We start from the raw sequence: 17,072 nt of genomic DNA on the forward strand, positions 1-17,072 counted from the left end.
CACCACCATACTGAACAATGTCCTGGAGGTGGTCCCCATCCACCTGCTGACCAGACAGAATCCATGCCTTCCTGAGACCCTGATAACAGGCCACCTACCACAGAACCCACCGCAGACCCAGCAACAGGTTCATAACCAGACTCCTCCAACCCATAGAACTGTGATTCCAGAGATAATCCCATGAGCATGAGGAACCTACAGGAGAAGGTATTTGCCTGTGGAAACCAGACTGTAAAGACTGGAATTGAAAAATTCAGTTCAGAGCTTCAACAGAAGACGTAATCATGCAGAATAAAGAATCGGTGAACATGAGGACAACTTATTTGAAGGCAGCCAGTTAGAGGATCAAAAATAGAATGAAAAAGAGTGAAAAAAGCCTATATGAATTACAAGACAATATTAAAGGAGCTAATATATGCATTATGGGAGTCTCATAAAGAGATGAGAGAGAGAAAGGGGCAAGAAGTTTATTTAAAGAAATAATGCCTGAAGACTTCCTAAATCATGGGAGAGATATGGACACCTAGGTATGTAAGCTTAAAGGACCTCAGGCAAGATCAACCCAAAGAAGATTACCCTGAGACATATTATAATCAAAATGCTAAAATTCACAAATAGAGAAAGGATTTTGAAAGAAGTAAGAGAAAACTGACTTAGCACATACAAGGGAATCTTCTCACTGTTGTCAATGGATTTCTCTGCAGAGATGTGTAAGCCAGGAGGGAGTGTGATGATATATTCAAATGTGCTGAGGGGGCAAAAAAACCAGCCAACCAAGCATACTATACCCAACAAAACTATCCTACAGAATGAATGAGAGATAAAGATATTTTCACACAATCAAAAGCTAAGAGAGTTCATCAGAACTAGACCTGCTTTACAAGAAATGCTAAAGACAATTATTAAAGTTGAAATGAAAATATGGAACTTAACAACATGAAAACATATAAAAGTATGAATTTCACTGGCAAAGCTTAATATATAGTTAAAGTAAAAAGTGCCCTAATACTATTGGTGGTGTGTAAATCAATTTTATCTCTAATTTAAAATTTTAAAGACAATAGTAATAAAATAAGTGTAGCTACAATAATTTACAAATGAATTCACAATATAAATGATGTAGAATGTGACATCAGTAGCATAAAATGTGGGGGAATAAGAAGTAAAAGTATAAAGCTTCTGCATGCCGTTGAAGGTAAGTTCTTATCAGCTTAAAATAGACTGTTATAACTAAGATAGGTTTTATGTGAACTTCATGGTAACCACAGAGAAAAAACCTATAGTATACACACCAATGATAAAGAATTAAAGCACTGAAAACATATCAAGTATCCTTTACGACCACAATGGTATGAAATTAGAAGTCAATAACAAGAGGAAAGCAGGAAAATTCTCAAATTGTGGAAATTAAACAACACATTCATGAACAATGAATAGGTCAAGGAAGAAATCAAAAGGAAATCATAAAATATCTACAGAAATTGAAAACAAAAACACAACATAGCAAAACTTAAGGGATGCAGCACAAGCACTCCTAAGAGAGAAGTTTAAAATGATAAATGAAAGATCTAAAATAAACAAGCTAATTCTGTACCTCAAATAACTGGGTGAAAAAAGAATAAAGTCCAAAGTTAGCAGAAGGAAGGAAATAATAAAGATTTAAGCATAAATAAATGGAGACCAGAGAACAATACAAAAATATCAGTGAAACTAAGGGTTGGTTTTTGGAAAAGATAAACAATATTGATAAACTTTTAGCTTGATTAACTATTAAAAAAGAGATAGAACTCAAGCATGTAGAAATAAAGAGAGGCATTACACTGATACTATAGAAACATAAAGCATCATAAGAGACTCATATGAATAATTGCATGCCAGCAAGTTGGGTAACCTAGAAGAAACAGATAAATTCCTAGAATCACACGATATACCATGACTGAATCATGAAGAAATAGAAAATCTGAACATACCAATAACAACAAAGGAGATTGAGCAATAATCAAAATCTCCAAACAACAACAAAATCCAGGACCAGATGGTGTCACTGGTGAATTCTACCAAAACTTAAAGAGAGAATTAATGTCAATCCTTCTCCAAATCTTCCCAAAAAATTGAAAAGGAAGAAACACTCCCAAACTCATTTTACAAGGACAACATTGTCCTGGTACCAAAGAGATATAAGGACACTATGAGAAAAGAAAACTAAGGCCATTATCTATGGTGAATATACATGCAACAATTCACAGCAAAATATTAGAAAACTGACTTCAATAGCACATTAAAAGGACCATACACCAACCATTATCAAGTGGGATTTATCCTTGGGTTGCCAGGATAGGCACAAATCAATAAACATGATAACATCACATTGACAGAAATAAAGATAAAAATTGTATGAATCTCTCAATAGATGCAGAAAAAGCATTTGACAAAATTTAATACCCTTTCATGATAAAAACTCTCAACAAATTCAACATAGCAGGATTATATCTCAATATAACAAAGACTGTATGTGACAAATGCACAGCTAACATCATAGTCGGTGAAAGATCAAGAACAGGACAAGAGTGCCAACTCTCACCACTCCCATTCAAAACAGCAGTGGAGTGCTAGCAAGAGCAATTTGGCAATAAAAAGAAATAAAAGGCATCCAAATCAGAAATGAAGAAGTAAAATTTTCTCTGTAGACAACCTAATCTTATATAGAGAAAATCCTAAAGACTCTACAAGGAAACTGTTAGAATGAATCAACGAATTCAGTACACCTGTAGATACAAAATCAACATACAGAAATCAATTGGATTTCTAATTACTAACAATGAAATGTCTGGAAAAGAAATGAAGAAAACAATCTCATTTAAAATAGCATCAAAACAATGAAATACTTGGGAGTAAATTTAACCAAGGAGGTGAAAGATCTTTATGTGGAAAACCACAAGACAGTGAGGAAAGAAATTGAAGACACAAATAAATGAAAAGATATCCCATGTTCATGGTTTGGAAGAACGATATTGTTAAAATAGCTATACTATCCAGTGTAATCTAGAGGTTAAATGCAAACCCTATCAAAATTCCAATGGCATTTTTTTCAGGAAAAAAGCCCTAAAATTTGTTGGGAACCATAAAAGACCCCAGATATCATAGATACCCTGAGAAAGAAGAACAAAATTAGAGGTCTCACACTCCCTGATTTCAAAGTATACTACAAAGCTATAGTAATAAAAATGTTGTGGTGCTGGCATGAAAACAGATGCAAAGACTCATGGCACATAATTGAGATCCCAGAAATAAACCCACACATATGTAGTCAATTATTATTTGACAAGGGAGCTGAGAACACTCAATATGAACAGGATAAATCTTCAATAAATGATGTTGGAAAAACTAGATACATGCAAAAGAATGAAACTGAACCTCTATTTTATACCACTCACAAAAATTAATTAAAAATGGATTAAAAACTTAAATCTAAGAACTGAAACCATAAAACTCCTAGAAGCAAACATAGGGGAAAAAATGCCTTCATGTTGGTCTTGGCAATGACTTTTTGGACATGACACCAAAAGCACAAGCAACAAAAGCAAAAGTAAACAGCCGAGACTTGTTGGTACACAACCTGCCTGGAAGCTTCCTGAATGTAATCTGAAACTGGCCTCTGTACGTGGAGGACAAGGAGAGACTGAAGAAAATAGCAGACCATTTCAGATTGGTGGGTGGCAGGTTTAATAATCAAGGATAATCAAGGGAACTTACTTGTGAGGTTTGTCTAGGGCAGCCACAAGATGAATAATTTCTTCCCTCCTCCTCCAAATCTTATAAGTTTATATAGAGAGGCCTTAACTGGATTTAGTCATGTGCACATGGAGCCTTTACTGGGCTCAATCATATACCCAGTCCGTATGGGCTCAACACTACATTATTGTCTCAAGGCTGTGCCCCTGGGCAGATGCCTCCTGGGGAAGGCAAGCAAAGGATGCATTCCAAGGACAGGGGAGGGGGAGAGGAGCCTCCAATTGCCTGAGTCCAACTCACAAGCCAAACTGGTGGTCATGTCTTCTTGATGACCTGCCTCAATAGTACTAAATCAAACTAGAAATTTTCTGCACAGCAAAGAAAATGATACACAAAATGAAACGGCAACCTATGAAATGGGAGAAAATATTTGCAAACCATAAATCTGATAAGAAGTTAATATCCAAAATATACAAGGAAGTCATACAACTCAGTAGCAATAGAACAAAAACGGTAGTTCTCCCCTTTACTAAGGTTTCACTTTCTGCAGTTTCAGTTACCTGCAATCACTTGCAGGCCAGGAATATTAAGTGGAAAATTCTATAAATAAACAATTCATAAACTTTAAATTCTACACTCTTTTGAGTAGCATGATAAAGTCTTGTGCCATCTTGCTCTATCTGGTTTGGCATGTAAGTCATCCCTTTGTCCAGTGTACCACTCTGTATACAGAACATGCATTGCTAACCTGCCCATTACTCAATTAACAGCTGTCTTGGTTATCAGGTCTATTGTTGTGGTATTGCAGTGCTTGTGATCAGGTAACCCTTATTTTACTAAATAATGGCCCCAATATATAAGAATAGTCATGCTGGCAATTTGGATATGCTAAAGAGAAGCCATAAAATGCTTCATTTAAGTGAAAAGGTGAAAGTTCTTGAATTAAGGAAAGAAAAAAAATCTTATGCAGAGCTCCCTAAGATTTATGGTAAGAACGAATCTTCTATCCATGAAATTGTGAAGAAGGAAAAAGAAATTGATCCTACTTTTGCTGTTGCACTTCAAACTGCAAAAGTTACAGCCACAGTGTGTGATAAGTGCTTAGTTAAGAAGGAAAGGCATTAACTTTGTACAATAAGGTATTTTGAGATAGAAAGATAACAAATTCACATAACTTTTAACAGTTTCTTATTATAATTGTTCTATTTTATTATTAGTTACTGTTGTTAATCTCTCACTCTTCCTACTTTATTAACTAAACTTTACCATAGGCACACCTAGGAAAATACATAGTATATATAGAGTTTGGTACTTTATGCAGCTTCAGGCATCAACTGAGGGTCTTGGAAAATATCCCATGTAGATAAGAGGGGACTACTGTAATCTAATTAAAAATGGGCAACGGACATGAATAGACATTTTTCTTAGGAAGACATACAAATGGCCAACAGGTGATCAATATAAGCAATCATCAGGGAAATGCAAATTAAATTCACAATGAAACATCTCTTCATGTCTTTTAGAGTGGCTATCACCAAAAAGAAAAGAGATAACAAGTGCTGGTAGAGTTGTAGAAAAAGAGAACCTTTGTGCACTGAGGTAGGATTGTAAATTGGTACAGCCACTTTGAAAAACAGAATGGATGCTCCTCAAAAAAATAAAGACAGAACTACCATATGATATAGCAATTTCACCTCTGGGAATATATCTAAAGGAATTGAAATCACTCTCTGGAAGAGATATCTACACCCCAATGTCATTGCAGTATTATTCACAATAGTCAAGACATGGAGGCAACTTAAGGATGGACATCCATGGACGAATGGATAAAGAAAATGTATATACATATACACAAACAATGGAATATTATTCATTCCTAAAAGAAAAGGAAATCCTGCCATTTTCAACCACATAGATGAACCCTGAGGGCATTATGCTAAGTTAAATAAGTCAGACAGAGAAAGGTAAATCCTATATGTTCACACTTAAATGTGGAATGTTAAAAAAGCCAAACTCACAGAAACAGAGATTAGACTGGTGGTTGCCAGAGATTAGAAGTGGAGGAAATGGGGAGATGTTGGTCAAAAGGTCCAAACTTCAAGTTGTAAGATGCATAGTTTTTGTGGATTTAATGTATAGCAGAGTAACTATAGTTAACAATACTATATTGTATACAGGAAAGTTGCTGATAGTAGATCTTAAACATTCTCACCACAAAAAAAGGCAACTATGAGAAGTGATAGATACATTAACCAATTTTATTGTGGTAAGCTATTTGCAATATATCAAATCATCATGTTGTACACCTTAAACTTACACAGTGTAATATGTCAAATAAATTTCCATAAAACTGGCTGAAACTGTTTTGCTGTTTAGTATTGATAGCATAGTAACAACTCAAATAAGTATTAATGACTGTGGTGGTCAATACAAGTGTTACACAGTATGATGAATAGAAGGCATATGTTTTTGCCATTAAAATAAAGAAATTTTCCTTAATAGAATTTGAATGTTCACTTAATGTTGAGGGAAGAGGGTAATGGAGAGAGGAGGGGATAGAGAAGGCATTTCAGGGAAAGGGATGAAGTGGGAAGGAGGTGAACAATATCTTGAAGGACCCCTCCTTCAGGAGTTGCAGATGACAGCCCATCAGCAGCCAAATGGTCTGCCCTTCTTCATACAGGAACGAAGCAAAGCTGATAAGAAGGTGGCACAGAAGCAAACCCATTGACAACTGGAGTGGTGTCAATGTCCTTTGGATCAACCACGGATTTCAGAGTAAATTTTTGTAAAATAGTGGTCAGGAATAAAAACAGCTCCATGCGGGCCAGGCTCTCTCCCACACAAATCCGTTTTCCTGAAAATAGCAAACACAGAATGTGGATACTCCTAGGACAGTATGTTTCTGATTGGCACAAAAAGAACAAAGAATACACAGCAGCTATCTGAGCTATGATTGATTGGGTGGGTGGATTGAAGGACGGACGGATGAATGGAAGACAGGACAGCTGGAATGGTAAATGGACAGACAGATGGACAAAAGATGGACTCACATCTTCTTTTAACAGGTACACTTCACGCAACAAATTTTACTGAGTATCAGCTCTATATCAAGCATTTCATTAAATATTCCCACTTTATAACTGCTATTTTGACATTAGGGGTTCTATCAATCTCTTCCCAGAAACACATCCATGTTGCTTGTATTCCCTGTTTCCAGCCTGATGGTCCATGATCTTCCTTGCATTCTTCATACTTTTTTCACTCTCAGTTCTCTATACACATACTCTTCATTAATCTTCAACATGCCATAAAGTTTCAAGATATATCTGATATTTTTCCCTCTGGCTAAGATGCTCTTATACTTCTCTTAGAAACCAGGTCAAATCTACTCTCCTCCTTATAATCTTTGCAATCCCTTCAGGCAGTAGAGTCTTACTCTCTCTGGGTTTCCTCAGCATCATCTTTATGCTACCAACAAAACATAGATCACCTTGAATCATAATTCTCTACTTTTCTAGCCTGTTAAAAAATGAGTTCTTGAAAGGAGGATTCAGTCCTTGTCATCTTAGTATGTGCAATGCCAGATCCAAAAGCAGGCATCAAAAGCCAAAGAATGAATGCAGGCAACACTATGACCAGAAACTCAGTGCACATCTCAGGTGCAGAGGCCCCAATGTTAAAAAATGAGATCTTTATCCTAGGAAGGTCTAGATGCCAGGGAATCATTAAAGGGTAATCTTTTACATTCCCAAGTTTTCCTTGACCCACAGGTATTGGCAGGATTTTCTGACATTCTTGAACTAAAGCACATGTCCTGCTTCTATGGTCCATTACCTCTGTTAAAATGTCCTGCCTCTATTCTTTCCTTTTTCTGTGCCTTTTATGAGGCAGCTCAAAATTCCTTTCTTCTAGTATAGTGTTTCCCAAATCGTTCTCCCAACAGTTTTAATCCATTTTAGGCCTCACTTTGAGTGTGGTATGAGAGACCAGGAAGGAGGCAGCTCTTTCTCCCCACCGCCGCCCACCCCCCTCCCCCCCCCCCAGCAGACAAATTGTGCTTCCCTTTCTTACAGCACCAGTCATACTGGATTATAATCATCTGTTTATTCCTCTGCTTCACTCCCTGAGATGTGAGCCCTTTGAGTGCCCATTCTGTGTTTGTGGATACTCGTATCTTCAGAGCTAAACCTGGGGGTAAGAGGCAGAAATAAATCAAACCACTCTCTAGCTTTCTTACTTTGGAAGAACTAGGTCAGCTCTTCAAATCCCACTAATGTGGACCAATAATGAGATGTATCATGAAGTAGGAAAGTGCATGGACATTGGGAACTGGTGTTCTTGATCATGTACAAAGGTAAATTCTATGAACCTGAGAGTAGACACTTCAAGTTTAACTGATCCTGTGAAGGTAACCTGTCCTCTGAAGTATCCATGGAAATAAATTTTTATTACCTGCTGAGAAAGCCATGAAGTAGTCACTCTTCTTAAAGTTGCCACTCTCATCCAGGAAGTGGCCAGGATCAAACACCCTTGGGTTGGGGAATTCTTTCTCATCATGCAGCACAGAAGTCAGGGATGTTAATATGGTCGTTCCCTGGAATGAATAGGTGAAAGTAAACTGAGTTATAAAGAAGTCATGGAGCTGGAAGAAATGTTAGAAATTACTTACTCCAACATATAACCTATAGATGAGGAGATTCAGGTCCAAAGAAGAGCAATGACATTTCCAGACAGCTATACCAAGTAATAAACAAGGATGATTTTAAGGCCAGTGTCAGCGATCTTACTAAAAGTAGCCTCTAATTACATTTGAAGTACTGAGTACTTGGGTACTTGAATGGCAAGCCTTCTGAAACTTACCTCTCTTCCTTAGCATCACATTTGGACACTGGTGTATTTCCTCACCTGCTGCTCTAGTGCATCTTTTCCGTTTTCATGCATCTTATACGTGAACTATGGTTTAAAATGGATGTCTCTTTAGGCTCTTGAAATGTCCAGAGTATCTGTTCAGAGGGAGTTCTAAAATAGAGGTCTGATCTAAGTAGAAATTATCTCTTCTGGGATGAGAACAACAAGCACTGTAACAACTATGGAGTGTTTATCATTGACATGAAATTTGTTTCTCTTAATTTAAAAATGTGGAGGAGCTCTTCTCTACAGATGAATCCCAGAAAAACAAAATAAAATAAAAGGTAGAAGGGATGATAAATTAGAAAAAATTGTCATTTTTCAAAAACAAAGGTCTTCAATTAATGCTAAAACTGTTGGGAGAACGATTTGGGAAACTGGATATTCACAAGGTCTTAAAATACCATGCTGTAATTTTGTATTAATTACATACGAAAAACAGAACCTTTGCAATGGAGAGATCTGGCAGCCATCATCCTATTAAGTGAGGAACACAGCATCAAAAACAATGGAATAAGTGACATTATGGGCTCCTGCCTCCTCTGTGTAATTCAATGGCACATACACACCAAGAACTATGTAGTTTTCTTGTCAAAATTGTAACTGGAATATAATCTCTAGAAGACAATGACACAGAACTAGACTGAGGAACATTTTATATGACAACTGGCCTGGACTCTTCAAAATGTCATTGGATTGAAATGGAAGTAACAAACAAAGGGAAGAGAGCCATTCTTGATCACAGGGAACTAAAAGGATAAGAAAATCAAATTATAAGCTTGTTCCTTGATTGAAAATTCAATTGCAAAGGAAAAAAAAACTATAAAGGGTATATTTTTTCATTTTTCGGTAAGATTCACCCTGAGCTCACATCTGTGCCAATCTTCCTCTGTTTTGTATGCGGGATGCCTCCACAGCATAGCTGATGAGTGGAGTACGTCTGCACCCAGGATCCAAACCCGCGAACCATGGCTGCTGAAGCAGAGTATGTGGCACTTTGACCACTTAGCCATGGGGCTGGCCCCTAAAGTATGTTTTTTAAAAACTGGGAAAGTTTGAATTGATATTATTATGTCAGAGATAATTCCTTGAATGTGAATGCTATTATTGTTATGAAGGAGAAAATCCTTGTTTTTAGTAGATACATACTGAAGTATTGAGGTATTAAATGTGATAGATAGATATTTAGATATACAAGTACATATATACACACTTTCATATATAATACATATATAAATGTATACAATTGTTTTTAAATGTTATTTAGATTTAAAAGGTTTTTTTAAATATAAAGTTGGGGGAAATTCCATCTTCTGAATTTATCATATATAAAGTCTATAATTTTGATTTTAAAAGTTTTCCCTTGAATGTTTTTACACAATTAATATGTCAAAACATTTCTTGAAGATGCAAAAGTAGATATATTTTAAACAAATAGTGCTGGAACACTTGGACATTCATTAAAAAAAAAGAAATGATGTATGACCGTAACCTCACACTACAAATAAAAATTAACTTGAAATGGATCACTGATGTAAATGTAAGAGCTAAAAGCATAAAACTTCTAGAAAATGGTACAAATAAGTGCCTGGGAACTTGTGCTGGAAAGTATGTTTTAGACAGGACACAAAAGCACAAATAATAAAAGAAATAATTGATAAATTGGACTCCATTAAAATTAAACACTTCTGTTCTTTGTAGGCTGTTCTTAAGAAACTAAAAGAAGAAGCCACAGACCGGGAATAAATATTATAAAGCATGTATCTGATAAACAACTCATATTCAACATACATAAAGAGCTAGAGCAATTCAATCATAATAAAAAATGATATCATAGAAAATAGGCATATAATTTGAGCAGACACTTTGACAAAGAATATACTTGATGGCCAGTAAGGACGTGAAAAGAAGTCATACATTATTACTCATGAAGGAAATGATTGTTCAAACAAAATGTGGTATCATTACACCACCCGTATAGTAGCTGATATTTAAAAAGACTAAACATGGCAAGTGATGGAGGATACCTGGCACAAATGGAACTCTCATGCATTGCTGGTGGGAATGCAAAATGGCACAACTGCATCATAAAACAGTTTGTCAGTTATGTATAAATGTAAACACTTCTGCAACAACCCCACTCTTTAGGAATTTACTGAATAGAAATGAAAACATATGTCCATACAAATATCTGTATGTGAATGTTCATAGCACTTTTATTCAAATAGCCAAAAACTGGAAACAACTAAAATATCCACTACTGGAGAACAGATCTTCAATTTGTGGTGTTCCACATCACGGAATATAACTCAGAAATAAAAGGGAATGAACTACTGCTACATGTAAGAAAGCAATGATTCTGATCAAGTGTTTTCCCAGCTTCGAAATAAAAACTTAAAAACATGAAGGCATAATCTGGGCACATGAAATACAAATCACCAATCTGCACTCAGAGGAAGTCATCCTTCCCTAAAAGTGTTTTCTCAGCCATCACAAGATTATCACTAGGCAAACAATTTTACCCTCTTCCTACTTTTCTGCATCAGCTTATTAAATTTGAACATTTGTCTCTTCAAGGTATAAATATACAATCCCTTAAGTGAAATCTCTGGATCCTAATGTATTCCCATTTTCAGAGTTGTTTAATATTTTAGAACGGATTATGTTGTATACACTGTAGAATTTATGATACTTGCAAAAGATTGTAGAGTTATACCATATCATAAAATACATTGATACTTTTTAGCAAAATATAAATATTCACACAAAGTAGGATAAGGAGGAATATAAATGGTTCACTTCAGTCCAAGTCAGGTTTTGACCACCAATGAAACTATACGAAACTTATATTTATTTGTATTTTCAGGACTTTCAGTATTGCAAAGTTGAGGATGAGGGATTTCTAACTCTGGATTTAAAAAAAATAATTTAGATCCACACTACCCAACACAGTAGCCACATGCCACACATGATTATTTTTATTTAAATTAAATTAATTAAGAGTAAATAAAATTAGAAACTGGAGCTCAATAAGCATATGGGACAAGTGGCTACTGTATTGTACAGCACAGATAGAGAACATTTCCATCACTGCAGGAAGTTCTATTGTACAGGGCTGTCTTAAATCAGTTGTCAGCAAAGCACAGCTTGTGCAAATCCAGTCTGACACTTGTTTTTGTATAGCCCATAAGCTAAGAATTTTAAAATTGAAAAAATCAAAAGAAAAATAATATTTTGTGACGGGTAAATTATATGAAACTTAAACATCGTCATCCATAAATATTGGAACAAAATCTAATTTAATTTACGTACGGTCTATGACTGCTTTTGTGTTACAATGGGAGAGTTAAGTAGTCGCGACAGAGACCCCCATTGCCCCAATATTTACTATATGGCCCATTACAGAAAATGTTTGCCAACTCCTGTCTTAGATCAGTATCTCCACATAGCTCAGTGGCTCCACCCTGTGGTAGAGAAATCATTTATCTGCTTAGGAAGAGGGTAGATAGAATCAGCCACTCAGTCTTGCTTATTTCTATACTAGGCTGTCCCATGCAGAGAGAATGGGTCATTCCCTTGGGCTCTTGGTTCACCCTACTCAAAAGTCACCAGGAACAACATGATCTGCCATGCAGAGAAATTTATGGGTGTGCTCGGTAGATGCAATGCTGCCCTCAAGCAGGTACTCAAATCTGATGTAGCAGATGGAGGAGACTGGCAATCCTTATCTGATTCCTCAGTCTACTTCCAATTTAGTTAGTAACAGGAGGAGAAGCAAGTTTTATTAATATTACCCTCATGCTCCAAAATTAAAACAGAAAAGCCTTTGCCTGGTAGCGTTTTTTTGTTGAAAAAACAGTGGACTTGAAGTCCTAACCTTTGCATCTGATCTGTGGTCATCAGGGCAAGACCCATTACTTGTTGGTAAAGTCCTCAATTCCCTCTTCCCCAGAGGATGGTGATGGTAATTGCAACCTTACCAAGCTTACAACTCTTTTTCCCTCATAGAAATAGAATTTTTAGTTAAATTATTTCTTATTTTGCTAGTAATATGTGTTAGTTTCAAGTGGAATGAAGCAGCTTGCAGCATAGCAACTATAAAATCTGAATAAATATAAAAATATTGTGTTAGAAAGCATTGGAAATCTGCTAAAACAAAAACTTTTCTCAAGATTCTAGAGATGAGAGAATCTCAGAGAGGTCAGCTGACACCTACAGTCAATTTTAGACTGTCTTCATTTCCAATTCTGAATGAGAGCAGGAAGCATTACATTATTCTGACTGCCTAGTGGAGAAGAGCAGAATTCCTTCTAGAGGAATACAAACCTCTCTGAAACACTCTCGTTTTTCATATGTAATATCTTGTATTTAACCAAAATTGATTAGGCATTCAAAGACACTACTATGCGGCCAGAAAGAGTGAGAGGAGAAGGCAGTAAAAATAGACATAAACTAGGTAACATTTCCCACCTCATTTTATGATGCCAGCAATACTTTGATATCAGAAAACCATCAAGAAAATTTTGAGAAGGAAATATTGCAGATCAATCTATCTTATGAATGTAAGAATAAAAGCCAAGAACAAAACATAGCAAATCAAATCCAGCTGTGTACTTATAATGTGTATATTTAGTGGATAAAGGAGGGCCAACGTATACGATTATATCAATAGATGCAGAGAATCTTTCTGACAGAATTGTATACACATTCATGACAAAATATCATACAAAAATAATAGAAAGTGAACTTCCCTAATCTATAAAGAATATCTACCAAAATATACGTAATAAATCATTATCAATAGTGTAGTGTTAAACCTCCAACACCTCCTGGAAATCAAAAATGAAACAAGGAGGTCCATTAGTACCATTTTTTGAACACTATCTTGAAAATTCTAGCCAATGCAATAATTCAATAAAGAGAAATTAAAATCATGAGTATTGGCAAACAAGAAATAAAACAAATGACCAAACAAAACTAATAGATACAGAGAATAGATTAGTGGCCGGCAAAGGGAAGGGGGGTTGGGAGTTGGGTAAAATGGGTAAAGGGGGTCAAGAGGTACAAACTTCCAGTTATAAAATAAATAAGTCATGGGGATATAATGCACAACATGGTGACTATAGTCAATATTGTATTGCATATTTGAAAGTTGCTAAGAGAGTAGATCTTAAAAGTTCTCACCACAAGAAAATAAAATTTGTTCACTTTGTATGGTGACAGATGGTAACTAGCCTTATTTTGGTGATAATTTCACACTGTAATAAATATAGAATCGTTATGTTGTACACCTGAAACTAATATAATATTGTATGTCAATTATATTTCAATAAAAAAGAAACACAATAAACATTGACCCATACAGCAGGATTGTGCACAATGAAACTCCAAATGAATCTACACACAAACTATTAGCAATGATTAGTAAATTTATCAAGGTTGCTACATAAAAGGTCATCAAAATAATAAAATTAATTACATTTCCATATACCAGATGCAAAGAAATGGAAAAGACATTTTTAAAATTATACAATTTATAATAGGGTCAAAAATATTAATTCCTAGGAAGAAACTAATAAAAGATATGCAAGCTGTTGCAATGAAAGAAAACATTATTTAAAAAATAAAGAAAGCTCAAATAACTTGGAAGCATATGCCATATTCATGAATTCAAAGTGTAACACGTCAATTTTTTGTGATGCCAATTCTTTTCAAAATGATCTGTAAATTTAATGTCACCCTGATAAAATCCCAGGAGAGTGTTTTAGGAAATTAACAAACTAATACTAAAATTTATTTGGAAATGTAAATAGCTATGGTTGGTCAAAATAATCTTGAAGAAGCAGAAGAAATCTGCAAGACTTACACTGCCAGGTATCAAGAGCTGTTATAAAGCTTGTTAGCCCAAATTACATACAATACAAAGTCCTTTAAAGCTGCCAAATGCATGACTTTTGCATTTCTCTCTTCTTGTGTTGGTAGAAGAGTGGAACTGTATTGTGAATATGGGAACTTCAAAAATGTTCAGGTCACTATAAGAGAAACAAATCTTACCTTGGGGATGAGGTAGTTTCTGAACTTTATATCATGTGTCACTGCGTGAGGCAAGTTGGTGGGAATGAGGTCAATGTATCTCTGAATCTCGTGCACCACAGCATCCATGTAGGGCATGTGGCTCCTGTCCTGCATGCAGGGGCTTCGGTGTCTGCCAATCACGCGGTCAATCTCTTCCTGGATTTTGGCTGATAAGACACAAGTAAGATTAATGGATAAGAAGTAAAATGGCTCATTCGCCACAGCAATTTGGGGTTACATTAACAATTATGAAGGTTTTCCAATGTCACTACAAATGTAATTTGTATGCCTGTAAGTACACCTAGATTTGGAGAATCGCTATACTATAACATATAACTCTCCTACAAGGTAGGCATTAGATGTATCTGTACATACCTATACATTACCATTATGGATAATTAATACAAATAGAAATGATGAAATTTTACAAAATATGAAGCATTGTCACATAATTAACTCAAGAAATTATTGTCACTGCAGAAAGAAAAACAGGAATAAATATTAATTTACATAAAAATAATACACAATGTTTTAGATCTGTATGGATGTAAGTCTTTGTGTGTGTGTTTGCATATGTGCACATGCAACTTGCAATGGATCCCTTTCAACCCCCCACTCCCCAGATACAGCCTCTGAATCACTCTAGCAGTTTCTTCTGAAATGTATATTCATATTTCTAAATAGTGACTCTTTCTGATTGTACTTATTCATTTATCCAACTTTAGGCCTTATCTAATGAAGTCATGGTATGAGAGATGAAGATTTACATCTCCATTTCCACTCCACACAAAATACACATGAAGAGACACACACACAAACATATACACACACTTCACCTCATTCCACTTTCACCTATACGTTTTGATCATAATTTTGAGTATATCAATACACATTGTTTACGCCATTATAACCACATAAATATTGTTCACTGGTAAGATAACTATGATTATTTTTCACTTTGCATATTTTGAAGTTATTTTTAAACAATTTATATCAATTCCTAAATTTCTCGTTGCCTATTTAGAATTGTTCCCAAATGATCAGGCAGATGCTTTAAACTCCTAGTAACAATTTTTTCAAATGCTCAAACCTCAGATTGTCAACCATTTCTCTCTTATTTTTCTTAACTTCCTTCACACTTGCTTTATCTATCTAGTACAATGTAAACTGGTTGTTTCCCAGGCCTGGGCTCAAGTACCCTCCCTGAAACTTCCATCCTCCTACAGGAGGTCTTCCAATTCCTGGAGGCCATGACCCTGTCTGACCTGGTGTCAAGTATTTGGATGGCTTATATCCTCCAGTATCCCTCTGAGAAAGTGGAAAGAGGAAGTAAAATTTTTAGTTAACATGCACATGTGAAAATATGTTTTTTCTACTAATACACAAGATGATAGTTACTCTTGAGAATGCTGATACCATTCTATTCCTAATCTTTTATATATACGACCTGATTTATCTCTGAATGTTTTTGTGGTTTTAACTTTTCCCTGATGTTCTGAAATTTCGTGATGCTGTGCTCCACGTGCATGCCTTTATTTCATTTACTCTGCTAGATACTTGGAGAGAATGTTGTATCTTGATGCTGGAATATACAGGCAATTCATTTGGGAAAACTCTCTTTCCTGTGAGAGAAAAACAATTACCTGCTCCAAAAAATTACAGAGAGAATCTGTACAATTATACAAACCTGTACACATTGTAGAGGGAGCCTCCTGTCTTCTGCCTCATTCTCCCCTAACTTATCAGACACTTGGTACTTCCAAATAGAGAGAATTGTGGAGATTTAGGGACACAAATTAGCTTTTCCATGTGGACAAATCTTCTGACATTTAGGTTCTAACTTCATCCTCTCTGCTGAGGTAATTATCACCCTTCCTTCTGCTCTCTGTGTTTCATAAATTTGTTAAAGACTTGTTGGCTGCTTCCTGTACTCCTCTTCTCAAACTTCAAAGAACTAATTAATTCTCATTTGTAATTATTTTATAATCATTTCAATGAGATCCTGACACAAAGAAAGGCAATGTATGTTTCTAATCTACTATGCACAACTGGAACTCTTTTGAGGTAAATTGGTAAAATAAAATTGTTCATAAAAGATAAAATTATTTGGGGCTGGCCCTGTGGCTGAGTGGTTAAGTTCGCGCGCTCCGCTGCAGGTGGCCCAGTGTTTCGTCGGTTCGAATCCTGGGCGCGGACATGGCACTGCTCGTCAGACCACGCTGAGGCAGCGTCCCACATGCCACAACTAGAGGAACCCACAACGAAGAATACACAACTATGTACCGGGGGGGCTTTGGGGAGAAAAAGGAAAAAATAAAATCTTAAAAAAAAAAAAGATAAAATTATTTGCCCAC

General features: G+C 35.7%; 1 protein-coding gene across 2 annotated transcripts in view; it reads right to left on the minus strand.

The window, feature by feature from the left end:
• Positions 1-5,998: 5,998 nt before the first annotated feature.
• LOC124236085 (cytochrome P450 2C42-like) overlaps positions 5,999-17,072 on the minus strand; it is a 32,486-nt gene continuing 21,412 nt past the window's right edge. The window contains exons 7-10 of one of the 2 annotated variants that reach the window (XM_046654757.1): positions 14,698-14,885; positions 8,188-8,329; positions 7,807-7,923; positions 6,503-6,589 (exon numbers count right to left, since the gene is read on the minus strand). In XM_046654757.1, coding sequence (XP_046510713.1) covers positions 6,588-6,589; positions 7,807-7,923; positions 8,188-8,329; positions 14,698-14,885 — 449 coding nt within the window. In that variant the 3' untranslated portion in view covers positions 6,503-6,587. Of the gene's footprint in view, positions 6,590-7,806; positions 7,924-8,187; positions 8,330-14,697; positions 14,886-17,072 lie in introns of both variants that reach the window. The other variant, XM_046654756.1, reaches the window with a different exon arrangement.

This window comes from Equus quagga, chromosome 2 (assembly GCF_021613505.1).
Source record: "Equus quagga isolate Etosha38 chromosome 2, UCLA_HA_Equagga_1.0, whole genome shotgun sequence".
Lineage (NCBI taxonomy): Eukaryota > Metazoa > Chordata > Mammalia > Perissodactyla > Equidae > Equus > Equus quagga.